The 26,320-nt window shown below is 46.4% G+C and overlaps 1 protein-coding gene across 39 annotated transcripts in view; it reads left to right on the forward strand.

Moving 5' to 3' along the window:
- Positions 1-11,379: 11,379 nt before the first annotated feature.
- The window catches only part of CEP250 (centrosomal protein 250), a 50,579-nt gene continuing 35,638 nt past the window's right edge, over positions 11,380-26,320 (forward strand). For 13 of the 39 annotated variants that reach the window (XR_014315747.1, XR_014315748.1, XR_014315749.1 and 10 more), the window contains exons 1-8: positions 11,380-12,217; positions 22,091-22,162; positions 22,454-22,750; positions 23,221-23,277; positions 24,213-24,295; positions 24,538-24,703; positions 25,436-25,542; positions 25,779-26,030. Coding sequence is in view for 36 of the 39 variants with exons in the window: in XM_082746088.1 (XP_082602214.1) it covers positions 22,565-22,750; positions 23,221-23,277; positions 24,213-24,295; positions 24,538-24,703; positions 25,436-25,542; positions 25,779-26,030 (851 nt within the window). In the remaining 3 variants the exon portion in view is untranslated. Of the gene's footprint in view, positions 12,218-21,250; positions 21,338-22,090; positions 22,163-22,453; positions 22,751-23,220; positions 23,278-24,212; positions 24,296-24,532; positions 24,704-25,435; positions 25,543-25,778; positions 26,031-26,320 lie in introns of all 39 variants that reach the window. The other 26 variants (XM_082746120.1, XM_082746091.1, XM_082746100.1 and 23 more) reach the window with 11 other exon arrangements.

The raw sequence follows: 26,320 nt of genomic DNA on the forward strand, positions 1-26,320 counted from the left end.
GGGCTTGAAGGAGGCTTGTATAAGGCTGAGGGATTTTTCCAAGAAGGAAGAATGGCGTAATGCTGCCTGTGTGCTCCAGTTTTTTTTTTTTTTTTTAAAGTTTTGAATCCTTTCCAGTGAAAATACTTCACACACACACACACACGCACACACACACACACACGCCTGCAGGTGCTCAGAAAAATCTTTTACAAACCTGAACTCAGGAATTGGAAACGGAATTCCAACCCAAACCAATTTAATTACTCTCTGATGTCATGCTGTCTAAACTCATTTAAGTGCGATATATTTATGTGAAAAAAATCACCGCTGCCCTTTCGAGGCCATGGCTCACGGGGGGCTCTTGGCACAGAGCCCCGCGGCAGGGCTCTAGGCTTAGGGGGCCTCTCAGCCCATGGAGCAGACTCAGGGGGTCTTCACCTCCACCTCCAAGGGCAGCCCACCCCACCTTCCTGAGGAGAGATACTAAGGAATGAGCTCAAGATCTTAAGCCCCAGAAGCATGGGGAGTGTGGGTTTTCAGTTAAGTCCTTGGGGTGTTTTAAAGCAGTTTCAACCCCTGCGTCTAGTCTGGGGCCTGATTTGTTGTTGGGGGGGCAGCACAGATGGCAGCATTTACCCACAGTTGCTTTTATTTTAATAAACTTGTGGTGACCCAGAGACAAAAAAATGTCTGTCCCCACTGCACCCCTCCCCCCGAGTGCCACTGATGGAGTTCAGATGATTTCTTCAGGCTTCAGGGGGCACTGCCACCCCCGAGCCCACTCCTTCGATGGAGGCAGGTCTGGGGTGTACCTCACTACCACCCCAGCCAAGACAGACGCCTGAGTTCTGTTGGGAAGGACTGGCTGAGCCCAGAGGCTGCAGCCTCAGCCTAGGGCAGCAGCGGCCCCTGCAGGACACTGGAAAAATGACATCCCCCTTGATGTTTTTCAGGTAGCTCTGGAAAAAGTCAGAGTTTCAGCAGGACTCCTGGGGAGAAGCTGTTCCCTTCACCTGAAATATCAGCTCCCACAACTGGAGGAAGTCCTCCTCATCCTGAGAGCTTCAGCTGAAAATTCACCTCCTCTGGGAAGCCCTCCCTGATCCCCAGATAGGACAAACTACCCCTTCTTGTACCTGTCGCCATGACACTTGTCACACTGTAGGAAGCAGCGTAGAAGGAGTAATCAGGAAAGCTTCCCTCTTAATCTGAGATCCTTTGAGCCTGCTTAATGGGGATCTGTTCTCACTCTAAGGTCACCAGATTGGTTTCTCAGCATGATCTGGCACAGAGTAGTAACTCAGCGAGTGTTGGATGAATGAAGGTTGAGACAGGGCTAGAGTGTCCAGGTGCTTGACCAGCCTTTTCATAACGATGCTCCTGGATCCTCGCTGACCTTCAGAGCACAGCAGCATAACTTGGCCATTTCAAGCTTTCTGTGTGCTCCTGGGCCCTCATACCCTGTAGAGCTCCAACTCCCCATCTCAGAGGACCAAAGCACCATCAGACACTCTTTGGGGCAGCTTAAAGAAAGAGCTGAATTCATTACTCTCCCCCACCCCCAATTGCCCACATTCACAATACTCGGTTTCCCTTTGGCTTGCCCACACTGAAGCAGTCATCTCTGACATTCCTCCCTCCTGTCCATCCCCCACTGCCTCACTATCTCGGTCCTCATCACCTGTTCTACTATAATTACCTGGTAACTGGCTTCTAGACATCCAGGACCTCTCTGTTCCAAAGCTCCCCCTCTCTAAAACTTACCTATGGAAAAGTGCCAGCTCATGTACCCTCTCCTCCAGGAAGCCTTCCCTCATCCACCAGAAAATATGCACTTCTGAATTGCCATCCTACCTCTGTGCTCCTGCCCGCTTTGGCAGCTCAGACCTTACCCAGTCCTGCCTCTGCCCCCTGTTTTGAACACAGTTTATCTCTTCTACTCTGTGTATGTACCTTTTTCCCATGTTTTGATTTTTTAAATTTTTTTTTAATTTTTAAAGATTTATTTATTTATTTGACAGACAGAGATCACAAATAGTCAGAGAAGCAGGCAGAGAGAGAGGGGGAAGCAGGCTCCCCACTGAGCAGAGAGCCCAATGTGGGGCTCGATCCCAGGACCCTGGGATCATGACCTGAGCTGGAGGCAGAGGCTTTAACCCACTGAGCCACCCAGGCACCCCTCCCATGTTTTTAAAATCATAACTTAATCCCTGACAACTGAAATAATTTATTGAAATTTCTGTCTCCCCCATTAGATGATGACTAGACTGCACTATATTTATCTCTCACTTATCTCCAGTGCTGGGCACGGGGTCTAGCACATAGCAAATTCTCCGTGTGTGTGATACGGATGAATAAACCTCTAAGTGGCCCTTATATACAAAAGCCCATAATTTTCTACCTCAAGGTATAGTGACTTATGGACCTGTCATGACTTCCCCGATGGACTCTGAGTTCCTTAAAGGAAGGAATTCTGTCTTGCCTCTTATCAGGCACTTGACGAAATGAAGGGATGAATGAATCAAACAACAAAGATGTCCCAGCACATGGTTTGATAAGGAGTAAGGGCCCCTGGAGACACGCTGGCTTGGTATCCTGGTTCTGGCAGATGCTTTCATGCATTGCATGGTTTTTGGAAACCTCTAAGCCTCTCTGAGACCCTGAACAAGGATCATGACGGTATCACCTCCCAGGGTGTTTACAGAGATTCAGTTAAATGAATCCTAAAAGGTATCAGCCTAGCACCTGACAAATATTCATAATAGATACTATTTATTAAACAGGTAGTCAAATAAATGAGACTCTGGCCCTCGTAGTCCACTGTACTTTGTACCTTACTTATCTTCCCAATAATCCCACAATGAAGGTGTTCCTGGTATCTACGCTTTGTAGATGAAGAAAGAGAAGTTCAGTGGGTTAAAAATTGCTTTTTAAGCTGAATTCCTGCTTTGACACATTTTGTGCCAAAGAATCCTAACCTGGTCCGTAGAAACACAAGAAGAAGTAAAAGGGTGGTGGGGTGATTCTGGTACTCCTGGCTCTCAGTCAAGGTTTCATCCAATGGCCTGGGACTTTGGGAACATGGAGGAGTCTCAGAGCAGGGCTGGGACTTTGGGGACAGGGAAGAGTCTCAGAGTAGGGACCACTGTTTGGATATCAGGGAACTCCAGAAATGAGATGAGAGCAGGGAAAGGGGACTCGAGCTTGATGAGAAGGCTCTCTCCAGGGAAGAACCCAGGGGACCGATGTGGCTCTCACTATAAAGGTGACTAATCACTTCAGTCCCCTCTGGTAATTGCAACCAGATGCTGCTGTTGGCAGGACTTCAGTCCAACATGTTTAATTACTGGGATGCAGAGTCCCTTGGTCTCCCATGTCCCCCTACCTCCCCTACTCCTGTCAGCAATATTAATGTCAAACTTGAGGTAGAGGATGGGAGCCTTGGGAAGCCACCAGCATAGAAATAATCTTCATGGTTCCCTCTGCCATGCAGAGCCTTTAATTTCTGTATGTTTCCCCATCCATTATCTCATTGGCGGTCCACAAAACATCCTCTTAAAGTTGGTGGGCAGATTATTATTATCCCCATTTCTCAGATGAGCAAACAGTGCACTGAGTAATAATAATAATAATCCTTTGCTTTTTTCAGGCACTTAGCAGTTCTTACAGTGGTTTCATATCCGTGATGCTATCACAGACAGAGCCAGTCCGGCAAAGCACAGTGGCTTACAGCAGAGCCTCTAGCCTCAGCTGGCATCCTGCCTGTGCCTCTAGCCAATTCAGTACCCATGAATATTCATTCATTTATGGACTTAATTATTCAGCAACTCTCTGTTGGGTGTCTATCATATGATAGATCCCACACCTGAGCACTGAGTTAGACAAGACAATCAAGTCTGTGCTTTCATTCTAATGGAAGAGACAGATAAACCAGCAAACAAAAGCATAATTACGGAGAGTTCTAAATGCTGTGAAGAAAAATTAAGTAGGGTCAAAGGAATGTCTGTTTTAGATAGGAATGTCTCTGTGTAGGGGTGAAGTTTGAGCAGAGACCTAGATATAGTGACGGAATGAGCCATGCAAAAGACTGGAGAATGATCATTCCAGGTGGAAGGAACAGCATATGCAAAGGCCCTGAGGCAGGAATGTGCTCCACATATCTACCAACCAAGAGAACTTGGTATGGCTGAAGTGGAGTGAGCAAGCAGGAGAATGATAGGAGATGAAGTAAGATCATGTCAGGACCACTTCAAACATGACCTTGCAAGCCAGAGAAAGGATGTTGAATTTTATCTTTACTGTGCTGGGAAACCCAATGGAGAGTTTTAAGAAGGAAAGTCTGATCTGTAACATGATTAAGAGCCGGGCTACCTACCTTTAATTCCTGGCTCTCCATTTCACCAGCTGTGTGACCTTAGGTTAATTTAATCTCTCTGTGCCTCAATTTCCTACTATATAAAATTAGAATAATAATAATATGCTTACCTCATGGAATTGTTATCAATTGTAAGTTCATAGAACAGTGTCTCGTGCATAGCAAGCAGTACATAAATGTTACCTATCATCTATAGTTTAAAAAATTTTTTAAAGATTATTTATTTATTTGTGTGAGAGAGAGATAAAAAGAGAACACAAGCAGGGGGGAATAGAAGAGAGAGGAGAAGCAGGCTCCCCACTGAACAGGGAGCCTGAGGTGGGGCTCAATCCCAGAACCCTGAGAGCATGACCTGAGCCAAAGACGGACACTTAACCGACTGAGCCACCCAGCCATTCCCTCACCTATATTTTTTCAAAAATCACTTCCAAGGGCACCTGGCTGGCTCAATCAGTAGAGCATACAACTCTTGATCCTGGGGTTGTTAAGTCTGAGTCCCACATTGGGCATAGAGATTACTTTTTTAAAAAATCACTTATCTGGATCTGGTTTTTTTTTTTTTTTTTTTTTTTTGACAGAAAGATCACAAGTAGGCAGAGAGGCAGGCAGAGAGAGAGATAGGGAGGCAGGCTCCCTGCTGTGCAGAGAGCCCGATGTGGGGCACGATCCCAGGACCCTGAGATCATGACTTGAGCCGAAAGCAGAGGCTCAACCCACTGAGCCACCCAGGCGCCCCTGGATCTGTTTCTTTGCCTATAAAATTAGGATAAAAATGTCTTTATTTATTTATTTATTTATTTATTTATGTTTAAATATTTTATTCATATATTTGAGGGAGAGTGAGAGAGAGCACAGAGCAGGGAGGGGCAGAGTGAGAGGAAGTCAACCCCGCTGAGCAAGCAGGCTAATGCGAGGCTCAATCCCAGGACCCCGGGACCATGATCTGAGCTGAAGGCAGCCACTTAACCAATGGAACCCAAATATCTTCTTTTTAGAACTAAATTGTATTTACATATGCAAAGCACCTTTCTTTCAGTGACCGGCATACGGTAAGGTGCTCCATAATTTATAGTTTAAAAAAAAAAAAAAAGGATTCGGTTGTTAATATGCTAACCTTGTTCACAAATGAGGAAACTGAGTCTCAGAGAAGTGAAGTGACTGCCACAAGATCACATAGAAATGCTAGAGGCAGGACTCAACGCAGACACAGGACTTCAGAATCCAGTGCTCTTCCCTCTAGAAGGAAGGTTGATCTTTCGTGGTATCACCCTACATGCTAGGGTTTTGGATGGGAAGAGGGCCCAGAGTCCCTGACCCTCTATGTTTCTTCTGATCTGTGGAGCCTGGCCTGTTCCCATCAACGGAGCCCAGAGAGCCCCCAAAAGAACAGAGCGACATAATCTTCCCATCCCCTTTCTGGTTTGCGTTGTTTAAACTTCCCAGGACCTGCCACTCCTTGGGGCTCTCCCCTAGTGAGCTCTCAATGGCTCCCCCAGCTGAGCTCCTCGGGAACTGCATCTGGTCAGAGTCAGGGCCTTCTGTCACAGGTCCACCCATGCTAACTCCTGTAGTCTGGAAACTGCGTGTAGGTGTATGTATGTTTCTGTCTGTTGCAGGTGTGGGGCATGAACAAAGTAACCATAATTTTTCACTTTTATTCCTTATCTCAAATATTTTTGTTTTAAAAGTAATTTAAAAATCCCTTCAAAATTATACATATTAAAGAAATAATACAAATTTGTGATAAAAAAAATTTGAACAGTAGTACAAAAGAATAGGCAGAAAAACCCAGTTCTTCTAGTCTTTTCTGGAATCAACCACTCTTATCAGTCTCCTGGATAACTTTCTATACAATATGAGATATTTTTAGAAACTTAAAAGATTTTATTAATTTATTTGTCAGAGAGAGAGAGAGAGGACACAAGCACGAGAGAGAGAGAGAGCTCAGGCAGAGGGAGAAGCAGGCTCTCTGCTGAGCAAGGAGGCCGATGTGGGACTCGATCCCAGGACCCTGGAATTATGACCTGAGCCAAGGGCAGATGTTTAACTGACTGAGTCACCTAGTCACCCCTTAAAAACTTTTTATTAAAGTATGATATCCATACCAAATATATTCTAATTAGAAATTAATTCATGCTTACTGTAAAAAAAAAATTCAAACAATACCAAAGCTTTTTTTTTTTTAAGGTTTTTTATTTATTCATTTGACAGAAAGAGACGCAGGGAGAGAGGGAACACAAGCAGGGGGAGTGAGAGAGGGAGAAGAAGGCTTCCCGCCGAGCAGAGAGTCAAATATGGGGCTCAATCCCACGAGCCTGGGATCACAACCCGAGCCCCAGGCAGATGCTTAACCAACTGAGCCACCCAGTCACTCCAATACCAAAGCTTTTTAATTAAAAGAGATAGTCCTTTCACATAGCTCCCCGGTCTCCCTCCCTAGAGGTAACCACTGTTAATATTTGGGACGTGAAAACCTTATTGTCATTCTTAAACTCTGAAAGCTCAGATTCTTTTTTTTTTTTTTTAAGATTTTATTTATTTATTTGACAGACAGAGATCACAAGCAGGCAGAGGCAGGCAAAGAGAGAGGAGGAAGCAGGCTCCCTGCTGAGCAGAGAGCCAGATGTGGGGCTCAATCCCGGGACTCTGAGATCATGACCTGAGCCGAAGGCAGCGGCTTAACCCACTGAGCCACCCAGGCCCCCCGAAAGCTCAGATTCTTGCTAGAGTTCTTCTACCCCTCCCTCCCTTCATCTCATCTTATCTCCTATGTTGCAAATAAAATTCTAATAGAGAAGTATTATGTATCCCCGTTTTGCAGCTGAGAGATCTGAGGCTCAGAGAGGGCCTCAAGGGCTGGTTGCTTGAGGACACAAGGCAGAGCCACAAGTTCATCCCCAGGTGAGTATGTCTGCCTCCAAGCCCAGTGCTCTTTCTACCATGTTCCTCCACCTGATTCCTGTCTGAATCTTGGAGCTTAGTTGCTGTTACACATGAGGCAGCAGGTAAAATCTCAGGTTAAAATATAATTAAGGGCTCTTTTTTTTTTTTTTTTTTTTTTTGAAGAAGGAGAGGACCTGGTCCTATGGGAGCTGTCACCAAATATCCTTTATTGACCAAGTCCGGAATGGCAGTGGAAGGATGCCGCCCACTTCGAAAAATGTCAAGCTTGGATGAATTAGCTACTTAGAACTTGACTTTGTCAGTAAGAAGGGGCCGGGACTAGAATAAGACTTGCCCCCTGCGGCAGGGTCAGGACCAGGGGGAAAATTTGCAGCAGATGAAAGGGTCTGTCTTATATATAATTCTCCAATCCAAGAAAATTCATACAATCCTAGGGGCAGAATCAGCAAGAGGAGCTCCTGGAGGAAACCCCCAGCATTCCCCTAACATCGTAGGCTCCTGTACACTACTGTGCCATGCATACTGCTTGGAATGCCCTTCCTGCCTTTCTCTGCACAGCAGATTTAACCTTTGCCATCAGGTTACGGCATCACTACCTCTCTGAAGGCAGCCACTCCTTCCTTCCAAAACTTACCACACTGTGTGTATGAAACATGTTATTTTCCTGACTCCCATGTGAGTCTGTGAGCTGAAGCTCTAGGCAGGGTCCATGCATTACTAATCTGTGGGTCTCTTCCAGTGTCTAATTCAGGATTTGGCACATAGTAGGTGCTCAATCAATATCTGTTTAATGAGGAAAGAGTAGACTCAGATGGGCAGCAGCAGGTGGTTCACAATCTACTGTAAGACACTATATACTTTTTGTGTCCCGAGCTCTCCTTCAGACTGGTGGCTTGGAGTGAGAAAGGGAGGAATGGCTGGGATTTTTTCCTCAATTTCTTCCCCTCTGTCATCCTCAGCTCGCTCCTGTCACTCGAGGTGTTGACATGGAGAGGAAGATGGGGAAAGGAGTGGCAAAAGTCTTCTTTAAACTCTTTGAACAGCCATAATGTGGCTGGCTTTATGCTTTCCGGGTCTGGCTGATGTTTATAGCTGCTCCTGCCCATCATCAAAACTTCATGGGGTTCTTTTACAGGCTCTTTAGGGGTTCCCTGCTGAGCCCCTGTCCTGAATTCCCCCTTAGCAAAGGCATCTCTGTTGCCAATGGTCATTTGTCTTCTTTCTTCTGGGGTCTCTTTTTCCTTCTAGGAGGCCCTACTGAACAGGAGCCAGGATGGGCCTATTCAAGCTTTCTCTCACTTAGCCCATATCTGGCCTACAGAAAACATTTCCCGGGGTGCCTGCGAGGCTCCATTAAGCAGCCAACTCTTGATTTTGGCTCAGGTCGTGATCTCAGAGCTGTAACATTGAGCCCCAAGTTGGCTCCATGCTGGGAGTGGAGCCTGCTTAAGATTCTCTCTTTCCCTCCCTCTGCACCCGCACCCAGAAAACAAACAAACAAACAAACAAAACATTCCCTGACAAATTCTGGGAGAGCAGGCCAACTCCAACACAGCAGCACTCTCCTGGGTCTGCCACCAAAGCAGTTATCAGGCTGGTTCTTTTTGCTAGATTTCCCGGGCAGGAGGAAGATGGAGTCCCTGTGTTCTCCAACTGCAATGGGGGATAGATTTGGCACCTCAGACCCTTCTGGAAGTTCCCTCTTCCAATCACCTGGCTAGAGCAGTTAAATCTTCTCCAAGAAGGGTGGGGACTCACAGCCAGAAATAGCTCCACACAACTTCTCTATCCTCCGCTCTCTTAACCCCATAGATAAGGGATTTAAGAACTTTAAAATAGGGGCCCCTGGGTGGCTCAGTGGGTTAATCCTCTGCCTTCCACTCAGGTCCTGATCTCGGGGTCCTGCAACCGAGCCCTGCATCAGGCTCTCTGCTCAGTGGGGAGCCTGCTTCCTCCTCTCTCTCTCTCTGCCTGCCTCTCTGCCTACTTGTGATCTCTGTCTGTCAAGTGAATAAATAAAATCTTAAAAAAAAAAACCCTTTAAAATAGATTTTAGGCTGTTAGGGGAAAAAGTTTTTTTTTTTTTTTTTAGCACCTCACTTTGAAATTTCACATATATAATTCTAAAAAGAAAGAAAGTCAGTCAGTGCAGGCAGCCTCTTGGCATTGGATAGGGAGAATATCTATAAATAACAAGCAAGGCTGGGGTGCATGATCCATATTTTAGCCCCAGGAGAGAGTTAGGATACAAAGCATGTTCCAGAGATATAATTTGGAGCATAAAGAAAGAAGCCCAGTTCACCTGGAGGGAACCAAAGCTGGTTTTCTTTCCACAGATCCATCTTCTCTCCCTTCAGTGCAGGCTCCTTTGAGGACCTCTCCCTACTCTGGTTCGTCAGACAGATTCAACACAGCCAAATGGATTAAGTCTTTCCTCAGACGGCACTAGGGCCTCAAGCAATTCAAGTGATGTGTATGATTATTCGTTTGCTTGTCCCAAAATTTCTTGGCACTTTGAAGAACATTTGAAGGCCGATGTATTCTCTAAGTCTGGAGAACCTCTGGCCTGGGGGAATATTAACCATCTTCACACATCACTGAACTCCACTTTCTGCTCTGGCCCAGACAAAATACCCAGTTGTACTACTTTATGTTTTGATACAATTTCCAACTTTCTCTTAATACATTTTATTATTATCCATATTAGTACAGAATAGGCACTCTGTACTTGTTTGCTGGGTGAATGAATAAACAAACAAGGGAATGAATAAACAAATCCCCCCTTTGCAAAGACTGAGATTGCTTTGGTTTTAATCCCTTCTACTACATTTACCCTTTACTGGTAGTATGAAACCTGTATTCACTCCTCATGGTCTTTAAACATATTGAATAGTTTGCTGATGAATTTTACGTTATCAATCTTTGTAATACTGAGGCTGACTTGATTCATTCATTCAATGGATGCTTATTTAACACCTACCATGTATCAGGCTCTGTGCTAACTGCTGGGAATAAGTCAGATCTAGTTCCCTCGCCTCGTGAAGCTTAAACTTTTAAGGTGGAGAAAGATAGTAAGTCAACAAAAAATGATAGTAAGTGGGAAATGTTATGAAAGAAACAGAGTACTGTGATAGAAAATGATAGGGTAGGGGCGCCTGGGTGGCTCAGTGGGTTAAAGCCTCTGCCTTTGGCTCAGATCATGATGCCAGAGTCCTGGGATCGAGCCTCACATCAGGGTCTCTGCTTGGCCAGGAGCCTGCTTCCTCCTCTCTCTCTCTCTCTCTCTCTCTCTCTCTGCCTGCCTCTCTGCCTACTTGTGATCTCTGTCTGTCAAATAAATAATCTTTTTAAAAAATGATAGGATATTATATTGAATAACATGGTCACGGAAGATCTAGCTGAGGAAGTATCATCTAAGCTGAGGCCTGAAGGAGGGAAAGGTATCAGTTAAGCCTGGGGGGGGGGGGTCTAGGTAGAAGGCATAGTATATGCAAAGACCCTGAGGCAAAGAGGTTGTTTCTTTTCTCTCCATTCCAAATATTGTTGTAGTGAACATTCTTGCACAGTTCCCATTGCAGGAGTATTTGCCTGGGGTGGATTCCCACACCACTGATTCTTTGCATCTTTTTCTCTGTCCGGTGTCTTGGATGTTTCTTCTTTTCTCCCTAGTTTGCCTTTCAGAGTCCTGGTCCTCCCCCTCCTCCCTCCTGCCCTCCACTTACTTTTTTTCTCAAAGTAACCGTTGAGAACTTTTTCTGTTCTTATAGGAGAAAAGATACACTTATCGAAGTGTTTCCTTGTCAGGTTCTTTTGGCTGCAGATTGTGTTTCACTCCTACTGTCCATTCATCCATTCAACTATTCACTCAGCACTTACTGAGCACCTGTTTTGTACCAGGGATTGTGCTGAGTGCTAGAGATACACAGCCTTATCGGTGCTGCTCAAATGTGTCCCTGATGTATCACCTAAGGTATTTGCCAACATGCAGATTCTGGGGTTTCACCCTTGGTTTACTCACACTCTAGGGATGTCACACTCAAAACTTTGCATTTTAAGAAGATCCCTGATTTTTTTTTTTTTTAATCCCAACTAAAAATTTAGAACCACTGAATGTAAAAGAGACAGGTAAATGAAGTTTACTTTTCTAAGATGTTTTGGATGATAATGCATTGATAATTTAAGCACAAAACGCTACGAAATAACAGTGGGTCATACAGGTTAAGAACGAGTTCCCTTGAGAAAGTCAGGTTTACACAGAAAATTAGACAAACTGCAGTTCTCCGGACTAAGACATTCACGCAGATGCCACTCTGTGCAAGACGTGCGCAAAAAAGTGCTGTGCGGCCGAACAACACTGAGTATGCTGTAAGTGTCGTGTTGCCTGAGGCTGCTTGGAGCTTCGCGATCTGAATGTGAAAAAACGCAAGAACTGGTCTCCCAGCACGTTTTATCCAGACCCAAGCGCGGGTTCCCTCATTGCTCACGCAGTTGTTAATTGCAGTCCGATTTGTCGGGGGGAGCAGTGAGCAGGCGCACGTAGAACCAGGCCCCAGACACATGCGCAGTGTGTAACTCCGAAGCCAAAACGGGGATGATTGAGGGCAAGATTTCTCAGTTACCAAGACTTCCCTTACTCGAATTCAGCACCCCTGGCTATCGTCATCTCTGGCCAGGGACTCTTTCATCTCTTAATGTAATCCCACTGTTCCTTCTGGGCCACTCCAGTAAGTCGGATGCCAGTACTCAACATGGCGGCAGCCCCCGAAGCGGCGCAATCCGACTACGGGATCCAGGCTCCGGGGGCGGGGCTCGCCGCCCCGGCCGGAGTCGGGGGGGGGCGGGGTCTTGGCCGGGACCGGGGGCTGGGCTCCCGCCCCCGGCCGGGCCTTAGTGGCTGCATCTCCCGCTCCCGTGCTGAGGATCACGCTGGAAATCGCGGGAGCCGAGCGTGGTGAGGTGGGGCCTCAGGGCAGGCGGGAGGTGCCCGGGTTAACGGTCCGAGGTCCGAAGACGCTCCCGAAGAGGGCGCCTCAGGGAATCCCGTTCGTGCAGCGGCTTCCCATTCCCCGGGACGAACCCGAGGCCCAGAGCGGGTCTGGGACCCGTCCTAGGGATTCCGGCCCCTTGCCTACGCCTCCAGCCGCGGCCACCACTCCGCGCAGAAAGGGATCTTCCCGACCCCCGTATCCGCAGCTGCCGGGTCCGGAGGTGTCAGGAAAAGGCGCTGTGTTCTCCGTCCTGCGCGCGTCTCGCTCCCGGCTCCCAGAATTTTGCGACTCCCTCTGTCCTTGGGGCTTTGCACGTGATCTGTCCTAAAGCCCAGTCGCACCCACCGCCCCGCTCCGGAACTCTGGCTCTCCGCGACCCGACTCAAGTATCACTTCCTTGGAAACATTTCCCAGCCGCTTTCTGCAGGCGCTGTTAATTCCACTGCTTGGTTTTTGAACTCGTTGCACGGAGTTATTTTTCCTGCCCACTTGTACACCCGTGCACTTGGGATATTATGCCTTGCCTTTTGTCTCTAGATAACAGAGCCTGGCACATGATGACACTAAGATTTCCTAAATAGTCACGAAGTGTCGAGTGCCACTAAATGTATTACAGGTGAAGGCCCGTTTAATCCTCACAGCAATTTCATAAAGTGGGTTCTATGTCTTCACATTTTATGCATGAAGAAACTGAGGCATTCGTAGATCATTTTGCCCAGAGTTCCACAACTAATTAGTGAGTGGAGCTGGGAGGTGAATTCTAGTCTGTGAATCCCCAGAGCATGTGATAATTTCACTGGATTGCCTTTGGGTTTGATAAATGTCTATTGAATTGGTTTTTACTTTAACCCCGTGTGTTATGGTGGGCACGGTTATGATGTGCATTTTGACTGAGAGGGCTTGGAAAGAAGATTTGATATCCCCAAATATAGGGAGTGAGATTGGGACAAAATCCCGGCCAGAACCTACTTCCTGCCCTATGTTCCTCAGGCACACTCTACCTTTCTTTGCTCCTTTTCCATCAGAGAGCTGCAGACCTAGACCTCATCATTTCACAGGCTTTAGAAAGTACCCCTCACAGAGCTGTGATTTCATAGTTCATGATTTATGAGGCAGCTTAATGTAATGGATTAAGCCTGGAGTTTGGAAGCAGATTGGGGTTTCATGCTTGCTTGGCTACCGGTCATTTATATCCCTTCCATTTTTTGAGCGTTATTTTTCTTGTCTGCAAAATGAAGACAATGATCTTACCTCAAAGGGTTTTTTGGTGAAGATTGCAGGTAATTGTTTTGAGAAAGTAAAATGCTATATAAGCCACATGATCCTTTTTTGCTTTTTAGAAGGTTATAGAGCTGTGAGCGTTTTGTAAGACCATTGATGATGTGGATCACGATACCTAATGCCCTTATATTCTTTCATTCGGTCAGTCGAATATTTAATGTGTTCCTACTCTATACCAGGCACTGTTTTAGGAGCTGGGAATATAACAGTCAATAAAACTATTCTTGTACTTGGGAAATTTACATTCTGATCAGTATATTACACATAATAATCAGATAGCGACAGCACGTTATAAGGTAAATAGAAATACCAGTGTGTGGAGGAGTGGTGATATTTTATATTTGGAGGTTAGGGAACAACTTTAACTGAGAAGGTAACACTTGAACAGAGATCTGAAGGTGGTAAGGGAGTGAGCGAATCAAGAAGATAATTGGAGGAAGAGGCCCAGAAATGAGTGGGTGTCTTGGTGTGTTCCAAGCACATGCCTCGAGGAAGGCTGTGTGACTGGAGAGGAGTAGGAAATGGAATTAGAACCATTGGAGGCTGGGATCAAATAATTAGGAGCCTCGGGGCCATGAACATGATTTTGGATTTTCCTCTGAGTAGCCATTGGAGGGTTCTGAGTTGCATAATCTGTCACCGTTTTATTTATTTATTTATTTTTAAAGATTTTATCTATTCATCTGACAGACAGAGATCACAAGTAGGCAGAGAGGCAGGCAGAGAGAGAGGGGGAAGCCAGCTTCCGGCCGAGCAGAGAGCTCGATGCAGGGCTCGATCCCAGGGCTCCCTCCCAGGACTCTGGAATCATGACCTAAGCCGAAGGCAGAGGCTTTAATCCACTGAGCCACCCAGGCGTCCCAATCTGTCACTGTTTTAAAAGATCCCTCTGAATACTCTGTTGAGATAGAACAAATTCTAAAGTCAGGGGTGGTAGCATTACAACAGTCTAGGAAGCTTTTCCAGTAATCCAGATGTATTAATTCTTTATCACTGGGCAAGAAAACACCCCCAAATTTAGCAGCTTGAAATAGCAATCGTTATCTCACACAATTGTAAATTAGAAATCTAGGAGCAGGGCACAGTTGGGTTAAGTGTCCGACTCTTGGTTTTGACTTGGGTCCTGATCTTAGGGTTATGGGATCCAGCCCTGCACTGGATTCCTTGCTTGGGATTCTCTCTCCCATGCCCTCTGCCTCTCCCGCTCATGCTCTCTCTTTCTCTTTCCCTCTCTCTCAAAATAAATTTTAAAATCTTAAAAAAAAGAATCTAAGAGCAATTTAGCCGGGTGTTTCTGGCCTAGGGTTTCTCAGGACCCTCTCAGGAGATGGCAGTCAGGTTCCTGGCTGCTTTGCTCCCAAGATGTTTCCTTGCTGCAGGGCCTTTTCACAGAGCTGCCTGAGTGTTCTCAGGACCTGGTGGGGAGAGTAAAGAGAGAGAGAGGCCATAGTGCCTTTTATGACCTTTTCTTTCTTTTTTTTTTTAAAGATTTTATTTATTTATTTGACAGAGAGAGATCACAAGTAGGCAGAGAGGCAGGCAGAGAGAGAGAGGAGGAAACAGGCTCCCCGCTGAGTAGAGAGCCCGATGTGGGACTCGATCCCAGGACCCTGAGATCATGACCTGAGCCGAAGGCAGCGGCTTAACCCACTGAGCCACCCAGGCGCCCTATGACCTTTTCTTAGAAGTCATTTCTACTTTATTCAGCTTCATTAACTTTATTCCAGTTCCTACCCAAGGAGAGAGAATTAGGCTCTGCCTCTTGAAGGAAGAAATATCAAAGAATTTGTGGATGTCCCTGAAAGCCACCATACCAGGCAAGAGAGTGGCTTGGCTTGGGATGGTGGTAGTGAGAGGTTGAAAAGTGATAGCATCTGGTAGAGCCAACAGGTTTGCCGATAGATTGGTTATAGGGTGTGGAAGAATGGAGTAAATATGACCATAGGCTTTGGGCTTGAGGCTCCAGAAGGATGGCATTGCCATATACTGAAATGAGGAAGATTGCAGGAGCAGAAGTCCACTTTTGGACAGGTTAACTTTGAGATGCCTCTTAGACACCCATGTGGAGAAGTTAAACCGGTGTCTGGACCTTAGTCTAGGAGTGTAAAGATTCAGAGGGAAGTGTAGCTTGGAGACCTAACATGGGATTCATGGATATCTAGGTGCTATTTTTTTTTTAATTTTTATTTATTTATTTGACAGATCACAAGTAGGCAGAGAGGCAGGCAGAGAGAGAGGAGGAAGCAGGCTCCCCACCGAGCAGAGAGCCCGATGCGGGACTCGATCCCAGGACCCTGGGCCAAAGGCAGAGGCTTTAACCCACTGAGCCACCCAGGTGCCCCTCTAGGTGCTATTTTAAGTCAGGAAACTGACAGGGATGAGGTTGCCCCGGAAATGAATGCAGATGGAGGAGAGGCCAGAAGCCTGAGCCCTAGGGCCTCCAACCTTGGGGACATGAGAAACCAGCAAAGGAGACTAAAGGGAGAAGCCAGAGAGGTGGGAGGAAAAAAGAGAGAGGCCTCTCATGGGAGGTTTATGGATGGGGCCACAAGCTTTTTTTTTTTTCCTTCCCAAGTTTTATTCAAGAACTCATACAAAATATTCCAGGTAAATGAATTTTAATCCTCATCTCCCCCTATCGTGGTAAATATGGAGGCAATGCAACTAATCACGTAGATTATTCTCCTCCAAATATTTTGTGGTGGGATATTTCAAATACTTCTTGGAAAAAGGCACCTCAGAAATTAACAGCCATCTTGCTCTGGTTTACCGAGATTCCCAGCTTTTCCATTCACTCTGATGCTCTCTTGAAGAAACTGCTCAAAATTGGCAGTATCCATGATTCCAATCCATGGAATCCAAAAAATCCATGATTTTTTTAAAAGTTATTTTTATTAACATATAATGTATAATTTGCCCCAGGGGTACAGGTCTGTGAATCATCAGGCTTACACGCTTCACAGCACGCACCATAGCATACACCCTCCCCAATGTCCATAACCGAACCACCCTCTCCCTACCTCCCTCCCCGCAGCAACCCTCAGTTTGTTTTGTGAGATTAAGAGTCTCTTATAGTTTGTCTCCCTCCTGATCCCATCTTGTTTCATTTTTTCCTTCCCTACCCCCTATAACCCCCACCCTGCCTCTCAAATTCCTCATATCAGGGAGATCATATGATAATTGTCTATCTGTGATTGACTTATTTAGCTCAGCGTAATACCCTCTAGTTCTTTCCACGCCATTGCAAATGGCAAGATTTCATTTCTTTTGATGGCTGTGTAGTATTCATATATATATATATATATATATATATATATATGCATGCCACATCATCTTTATCCATTCCTCTGTTGATGGACATCTAGGTTCTTTCCATAGTTTGGCTATTGTGGACATTGCTGCTATAAACATTTGGGTGCATGTGGGTGCAGTCAAGGATAAACCTCAGAACTTGCTTCTTTTTTTTTTTTTGTCCCCCCCACCCCCTTGCCACAAGCTTTTTCAGGGGTGCCATAGCGTATTGGAGGCAGAAAACATGCTGAATTTTTTTGTGTGTCCACAAAGAAACAGAAGTTGTCTCTACAGACAAATATATATATTATATATATATATATAATATATATATATATATAATAAATATATATAAAATATATATATATATATATATATATATTTAATTTTCATTGTTCAGGAAGTAAAATGTTGTGCCCTCAAGCATTTTTCCCTTTTTTTTTGCTGTAAGTGACAAATTCTATTTAATGATACTAGTCCCCATGCTAGTCCTTGCAGTATACATACCTCCAAGTCTAGGTGGTGTTGCTTCTATTCTAGACTTTATTTAAATACCCCTTTTGGTTTGTTTCAGGTGAGGGGAACTCAGCATAATGTGTATCACTCTTCTGTCACTTTCCACACTAGGTTCAGAGGTTACTGCCCTTCTAGTCTGATTCCTGGCAAAAGGAGGTGGTCAGCCTTGCTCATGTCTCTATCACTGTGGCAGACTGCCCAGAACTGAGATCCCAATTCATGAGCGTCTATGGAATAAGTTAATGCATAAAAGAAGTGAATCTTTTTCCTTTTCCTGTCTATTCAGTGCTTTACAGTTTACAGAGCACACTGACCTCCACGGTCTCACATGAACACGATCCAGCCGCTAACCATTTGCCAAATACTGGCCTTTTGCTTTGCTGGGGGGACACGGAAACCTACCTTTCTTCTGCTAGTTCGTTTCCTGGGAGATTGACAGAGTGTTAATAAAACAGTGCTGAACTCCATCTTGAGGAGACTCTGTTCGCTCCCTCTTTTTATTCTAGTTTTAATGAATTTAAGTTTTATGGGGATTTTTTTTGTTTTAATTGTAAAACACTTCAAATCATTTTTAAGGTAAACTATTTTTAGAACAATTTTAGATTTATAGGAAAATGGCATAATACAAAGAGTTCCTGTCTGCCCTGCACCCTGTTTCCCCTATTAGTAACATCTTACATTCATATGGTATGTTTGCTATAATTCCAAATCATTCTTGGGAGTAAGTGGAACATATAAATAAAACATGAGCAAGATGAAGTTACTGTATTTCTGGAAGCCTCAGTTTCCTTACCTGTAAAATGGGAGGATTGGACTAAATTTTTTAAATAGCTCTAAAATGTTTAAATTATCTGCTGAAATAAAATAATCATATAATTCTAATACAATTCCACTTCTTTACTGAAGCATTACTATCACCTTCCCAAAGAGTATACACATCTTAACAGCAGCCTTTTTTTTTAAAAAAGCTTTTATTTATTTATTTGACAGAAATCACAAGTAGTCGGAGAGGCAGGCAGAGAGAGAGAGAGGGAAGCAGGCTCCCTGCTGAGCAGAGAGCCCGATGCGGGACTCGATCCCAGGACCCTGAGATCATGACCTGAGCCGAAGGCAGCGGCCTAACCCACTGAGCCACCCAGGCGCCCCAACAGCAGCCTTTTTTAAAAAAAGATTATTTCTGTGAGAGAGAGAGAGAGAGAACACACACGTACCAACGGGAAGGGATAGAGGGAGAGAGAAAGCTCACTCTGTGCTGAGTGTAGAGCCCACTGAGGGGCTCGATCTCACAACCCATGAGATCATGACCTGAGCTGAAACCAAGAGTCGGACACTTAACCAGCTGAGCCACCCAGATTAAGAGCAGCCCGAGCCTCATCCTAAGAGATGGTTTAAGTATGAGAATTCTGGGGACTGTGGCAGAGCTGCCTGTAGAGACAGTAGATTGACTATACAACTTTACCATTTTTGTAGGTTAAAGATGGGCAAATGTGGCAATTTTATATGGTTCAGCTCAACATTGGGGGATAGGAATTCAAAGGAGGGAGAGGATGCCCTTGAGACCTCTGAGACTCCCACTGTACAAAAGCCCAGCCCCAGTGCTCACGGTATTAGGAAAGAAAAAGGTCCGTTGGGTCCCTTGAAGCAACTGAGAGCTACTTTTGTTGCTGGCAGTGTTGGCAGAAGAGTGATTTCCCCGCAAGCTCGTGCCTCCTCCACAGGGAGAGACTGAGTCAGCATCTCACAGAGCCCCCCCATGAACGGGTTGACAGCCGTGGTGGAAAGGAAGGGCAGAAAAAGACAATCTTTGGAGTGTGGAGGAAGACTGCATTCATCCGGGTTAGAGGCTAGGAAGAGGCAGCCCGGAGTCCTGGCGCCACTCTACCCTTCCCACTCTGTGCCCTTCCCTTATGGTCTCCTCCAGGCTCTATGAACTCCACGGTCTTCTGTTGTCCAGGGGGTAATGTAAATTAGTAAACTGAACTTTCCTCTGTAACTTTTACAAGAAAAGCAACAGCACAAGTGCAGTGATAAATAGCCACTAAAATCTGCTATCGGTGCGAGGGAGAGAATAGGCTGGGGCGACTGGGGCGGTGGTGGGGCTGGAGACTGGTGAACTGGAGAGCATATGCCCCCCCTTAGATAGGGGCAAACACTCTTTTTTTTTTAATTTTTTATTTTTTATAAACATATATTTTTATCCCCAGGGGTACAGGTCTGTGAATTGCCAGGTTTACACACTTCACAGCACTCACCAAAGCACATACCCTCCCCAATGTCCATGACCCCACCCCCCTTCTCTCAACCCCCCTACCCCCAGCAACCCTCAGTTTGTTTTGTGAGATTAAGAGTCACTTATGGTTTGTCTCCCTCCCAATTCCATCTTGTTTCATTTATTCTTCTCCTACCCACTTAAGCCCCCATGTTGCATCAGCACTTCCTCATAGCAGGGAGATCATATGATAATTGTCTTTCTCCGCTTGACTTATTTCGCTAAGCATAATACGCTCTAGTTCCATCCATGTTGTCGCAAATGGCAAGATTTCGTTTCTTTTGATGGCTGCATAGTATTCCATTGTGTATATATACCACATCTTCTTTATCCATTCATCTATTGATGGACATCTACGTTCTTTCCATAGTTTGGCTATTGTGGACATTGCTGCTATAAACATTCAGGTGCACGTGCCCCTTAGGATCACTAGGTTTGTATCTTTAGGGTAAATACCCAGTAGTGCAATTGCTGGGTCATAGGGCAGTTCTATTTTCAACATTTTGAGGAACCTCCATACTGTTTTCCAGAGTGGTTGCACCAGCTTCCATTCCCACCAACAGTGTAGAAGGGTTCCCCTTTCTCCGCATCCTCGAGGGGCAAACACTTTTAACTACAGCTGGTCGTTGCTTTGTAGGGATGCGGGTCACAGGTCACTGTATTCTGCTTTTCCAAAGGAGCCAGAAATCCTTATTTTTTTTTTAATTTATTTATTTATTTTAGAGAGAGAGTGCTGGTGCACACACAAGTGAGAGGGGCAGGGAGAGGGAGAGAGAATCTAAAGCGGACTCCCTTACCCCCCCAACCACCCCCACCCCTCCTCACCCCTAAGCTGAGTACAGAGCTAGGCTTGGGGCTCAATCCCATGACCCTGAGATCATGACCTGAGCTAACACCAAGAGTCAGCCACTCAACCATTTGCGCCACCTGGGCACCCCCAGAAATAAGCATTTTCATGTGCATTCTCCCAGTGGAAAAGTGTGTACCTAATTTGAATTCTTAAAAGCTTGGCAGAGGCCGCATAATGGTGGAAAAGAATGAGCAGGTCACGTTTCGAACCTCTGCTAAGGTTTTAGATCTGCCTCGAGTGAGGCCCACATGTGTTTCCTCAGCATCCTAATGACCAAAATGAATTAGACAGCTTCTGCTTTTGCGAATTCACAGATTAGTAGAGAAGATAGACAATTAATAATCATAAGATGTAATATAGTCATTAGACCCTTTCTGTATTATATATACAGTTATATATATATAAATGTCTTAAATACATAGGGTCATATATGTAGCTATAAAAGTGATTAACTCTTCCCGAGTACATCTGGGATGACATGATAGGAGATGGCATTTGAGCCAGGATGTAGGAAGTCAGCAGTTTGGTGCATTAAAGGGATTTGGGGCCCCTGAAACTCCCAGTGTATATGCAAATGTTAGATTTGCATTTGCTGTATATACTACTTTCTTCATCACTGTATATACCACTTTCTTCAGATGTTCACACTGATGGGGTGCTGGCTGGACCAAGAGGGCAGCTCTAATTTTCTTGATAGGTAATTGGAAAAACAAATATTCCTTAACCCTTCTAGTGCGAATCTCATGTCTCAGGGTTAATAAAATGAGAGCTCTAACCTACCCCCCTCCTCCCAGGTTATTGTGTGTTTCAGAAGCCTCAGAAACTCAGAGGTAACATGGCTGGGAACCTTCATTCATGGATGAGGGACTGGAAGGGAAATGGTATGTTCGAGATCACAGAGCCCATTAGAGGCAGAGCTTGAATTGGTGCCCCAAACTCTTCCTGACCACCATGCCTCCCCCTCTCCATGTCTCTTCCAAGCTCTCTGCTTAGGCTGGCGTCCCCCTGTCCCTGTCTCCCCTCTACCCCTGGAGATGGCCCATTGCCTTGTTTTGGCCTAGCTCCTGCTGGGTGAGGAGGTTTGCTATCTTAACTAAAGTTTGCTATCCTACTGAAGGTGATTCCTTCCCCCTCCCCCTGCCTTCCCACTGCATCCCCTGCTGTCTTAATGGACCCTCCTGGCCTGAAATGCCTGCTACTCTGTTTCTTCATCAGATGGTCAGACTTGCTGGTATTCAAATCCCTAATAACTGAATGCAAACTGTATGAACTTTGACAACTTGCTTAACCTTTTTAATTTCTTAACGGAGGCTTAAGCTTTCTTTGTAAGCTTCAGTTTCTTCATCCGTGTACAAAGAGTTCTAATATCACTTATGCTGAAGTGTGATAGGAAGGCATTGGAAGGTTTCAAGATTCTTGGGACGACAGAATGACCTAGCACGGGTAAAGCAGTGAACTGTGGCTGACCCATAGACATACCTGACAAGGATTAACCGTGGTGGTGATTCACACAGTTTACAGACCACCAGATTGGGTTAAATGCCAGTCCACTATTTACCCTTCCTGTCATTAACATCTCTGTCATGATCACACGGACTACATTGTGTTGTGATTGTGTCTTTCTCCCCAACTAGACTAGAAACACCTTCAGGGATTCCTTCTACAGATGGCTCATAGGCACTGTGCCAAGCACTAGGAACATGCAGGTAAACTGAGCGCTCTTGATCTAGTGCAGAGTTCCTGAAGGTGTGCCAGAAAACCCTGGTTCTCTGAGGTTGTCTCATGATCCAGTGAATTTGGGAAATGATGCTTAGCCCACCCCCCCCCTTTAGAGATTAGGGTCCATGTTAGTATTTTAAAGGCTCTGATGGATCCTGTAGTAAAGGAATCCACTCACTTTCCCCAACGCAGCTTTGTCAGATCTAGTGAATGTTTGATGAGTAAATTTGAATCACCCAGACATTCCTTTCATCTCCTCTGTGTGCTTTGGTCCCCAGCTCAAGAGGAGGTCCCCAGCTCAAGTGGCACAGGAATGATTAGAGACCTTACCGGGACTGAGCAGCCTCTGGCTGAATAGGGGCCTGTGGGCTTACCTGTCTGGTGCTCCCATGGAGACGGGAGGCCCCGGCTTGAACAATATGAAGCCCCAGGCACTGCAGCTGGTGCTGGAGGAGCAAGTACTGGCGCTACAGCAACAGATGGCAGAGAACCAAGCCGCCTCCTGGCGGAAGCTGAAGAGCTCCCAGGAGGCCCAGCAGAGGCAGGCAACCCTCGTGAGGAAGCTGCAGGCCAAGGTGAGGCAGCAGCCCATCCAGGGAGGCGAAGAGAACACCCCCAAGCACTGAGAACATCCCAAGCTGAGGTGGGATGTTCCAGGAGACAGAGCCATGTAGTGGGAATGTCCCTCAGCAGCCTCTCCTGTGACGCTCACAACTACTCCAGGAGAGATTGATCCTGTCGCTTTTAAAGATGGCGGTCCCAAGGGCTAAGTGGGTTGTCTATGTTTGCTCCCCTCGGCTAGAGCGAGGACCTGGTCCGGTGTTTTCTGGTTCCAAAGCCTGTACTCTTACCCCTCCGATACAACAGGCATGGGGAGAGTATTATTAACTGACCAAATGGAAATGATGAAATGTTATGGCCTTACCCCGCTGTTGTCACCCAGACACTGTTCACACAGGGTTTGTCCCAAATCTTCCTGGGCCTTTGGTTTGGGCTGTTGGTACCAGCTGTGACCGTCACCCACACCCTGCTCTGTTTGCCTCAGGTGTTGCAGTACCGGACCTGGTGTCAAGAGCTGGAGAAGCAGCTGGAAGCCACTGGGGTGAGTGAGACTGTTTTGTGTCGCCCCCAGAGCCCTCAGTGAATATACCTGCGAGGAAGGCCTTGTTTGCTGATTGATGGAGACTGGGGTGTGACAAGGCCGTGTTTGGTGGAAGTCCTTCCTCTCTTCAGTCCCTGAGAGCTTTATCCCACAGATACTCTGATTGGATTGGCTATTCCGGGCCTGTCAGCCACCAACCCTTGGCTCTCTGAGGACAAAATGTAGCGTCAGGAGATTTAATCAGACTAGAAAGGATGTGGAATCAGAGGGAAGAAATGCATTTTTCCTCCAGAAGGTGTCAGTGTTTATCTGTCTTAGATGTGGGGCTTTGCAAGCCTAAACATGTTTGTGGCAGAGGAATTTATTTGTGCCGTTGGCTGGGTAGAACGGGCTTTGAAAAACTCATTGCCTTTGTTCCAGCTCTCTCTTGGCACCTTCTCACATTACCCTCAGAAAAGTTCTCTCAGAGGAAGGGAAAAAACAAAACTTACTGAGCACCATTCCGTGTAGGCCAGGCGCCATTAGGCATTGTCATATAACGATCTACGAGGCAACTTTCTATGAGGAACGGTGTCTCCTTCATTTTGTAGTGAAGACTTTGTGGCTCAGAGAAGTTGAATAACTTCCCACACTCCAAAATGTAGTGTAGTAGAAGTCAAGGCTGTTAGTGAGAGCTCTATCTTACACTTCTTGGGTTGAAAGCTCTTTTCCCTACCCAGCGCCGTCTTTCAGGAGACGTTACTGGTTCACTTTTGGAGAAGGGGATGCAGTGGATTTACCTTCAGGATGTAGTGGTGGAGTAAAGAGGCATATTGCTAACACCGGAGAGGAGGAATAGAAAGAAAGCAGGTTGCTGCAGAAGGGGGCATCAAGCCGTTGGTCTGAATGGTGTTCTCTTTGGTGGTAAAAAAAAATCTTGTTTCTGTCTGGCTAAGGGACCAACCCCACAGAGGTGGGAAAGCGTGGAGGAGCCGAACCTGGAGCAGCTGCTGGTCCGATTGGAGGAGGAACAACAGAGGTGATGAACCCCAAGTTCTCTGGTCGGGGAGGTGGGGACAGGCGATTCTGGTGGCCTGTGGGTTGAAAAGGCAGAGGGGGTACCTCGGCCCTGAGCGCTAATAGGGCTCAAACCACGGACCTCAGCCTTAGCCCTCCAGTCCCTGGCAATGGAAAATTCCAGTGTTTGTCATCTTACTCCAAGAGGTCCAGGGTTGGATCAAGCCTTTATTTTGCACTTGCTCCTGCCCCTCCCCAGTGCAGGTGTGAGAGTCTAGCAGAGGTGAACACCCAGCTTCGACTGCACATGGAAAAAGCTGACATGGTGAATAAAGCGCTTCGGGAAGATGTGGAAAAGCTGACAGTGGACTGGAGCCGAGCCCGGGATGAGCTAATGAGGAAGGAGAGCCAGTGGCAGATGGAGCAGGAGGTAGGAGGAACAGGAGGGCTTGCACTCTGGGCACCAGCCTGGTCAGTGCTGGAAAAGGGTACCTTGAGGACCTGGATGGAAGCTCAGCTGTCACTAGAGTCCCCGGCTCTCCTCCCCACTCCGACTGGCGACTTTGCCCTGCCTCGGCTCTCGGCTGACTCCTGTCCTTACCTGCCTCGTCGAGGTTTTGCTAGCAGGTGGCATGACACTCAGAGCACCTCTGTTCCTGCATGAGGGACTAGCTTTGGTTCTAGAAGGATCTGAAAGCTTGCTGACTCCCTTCTTCTGGAGGCCTGCATATCTAGAAGCTAAGGAGGTAGCTATTGAAACCAAATGGGAAAGAAAGACCAGATAAAGACCCTGGGACTTTTCAGATCCCAGTGCAAGGAAACGAATGTTTCCCAAGTCTTTTCTGGGTGCCAGGCACTGTGCTAGTCCTCACTGTAAGTCTGTGGTAGTAATGGCGGCTTAGCAACAACTGTTTATCTTTTTCTAATCCGCTCAGAGGAAGGTCATATGCCATCTCAAACCCTTCGACTTCTTAAATGCCACTGCTAACTTTATTAAACACTTCAGTGTGACTTGAATAGAGACCCCCGTTCATAAGCTCTCTCCTGTAAGTCCCTCCTTCCCTCCCCCGAGTAGTCAGTAGTCAGGAGGAATGCAAGACTCTTGTGCTGGCAAAAGATGGCCCTCTGCCCTTTGACATGACCTGGGTTTCTGAATACACAGTTCTTCAAGGGCTACCTGAAAGGGGAGCACGGTCGCCTTCTTGGTCTGTGGCGGGAGGTCGTGACCTTCCGACGCCATTTCCTGGAAATGAAGTCAGCTACTGACAGGTTAGTGTGGGTTTAGGAAGGGAGGTTTGCCCCTGCTGATTCTAGACTTAGGGCAGTGGGCTGCTGTAGCAGCGGGGCATGAAGTAGAAGGGGATGGAAGAGTGGGTGGGGGAGGGAGGATATTGCTGGATTCAGATGATTTTCCCAGACCTGCTCCTCAAGCTTTACTGGGCCTGATCTCGATGCTCCCTTAATCCATCCTTACCGGAGTCCGCTCTTTCCTGCCTTGTACTCAGAGATCTGACGGAGCTCAAGGCTGAGCATGTGAGGCTTTCGGGGTCCCTGCTGACCTGCTGTCTGCGCTTGACTGTGGGTGCCCAGTCTCGAGAGTCTGAGGGCTCTGGGAGACTGGATGGCAATGAGCCAACCCAGCTGCTGCTTCTAATAACCAAGACCCAGGAGCTGGAGAAGGAGGCCCATGAAAAGAGCCAGGAGTTAATGCAGTTGAAGAGTCAGGGCGATCTGGAGAAGGCTGAGCTACAGGATCGGTGAGATGGGCTGGGGTCTGCCGAGGGTGGTGACTCCCTTAGGGGGACCGAGACAGCTGATAGGAGTTGGGGGTGGGGTGTGAAGAGCATTCCCCCCACGGGAGGGCAAGGAGAGGTGCCAGAGGGAGTCTAGTTTGAAGCCACAGTTGGGGCCATGTCACTGCCCTCTGCCCTCAGACTGTCTTGCAGCTCAGCTTTTCTCCTGTTGATTTATAGACCTAATGGTGACTGTTGTCTGTCAACACCAACCTACTCCCATTCCCAGAACAGCCAAGCTCTTCCATGCTTCC

This window comes from Mustela nivalis, assembly GCF_964662115.1.
Source record: "Mustela nivalis genome assembly, chromosome: 8".
NCBI classification, from domain to species: Eukaryota; Metazoa; Chordata; class Mammalia; order Carnivora; family Mustelidae; genus Mustela; species Mustela nivalis.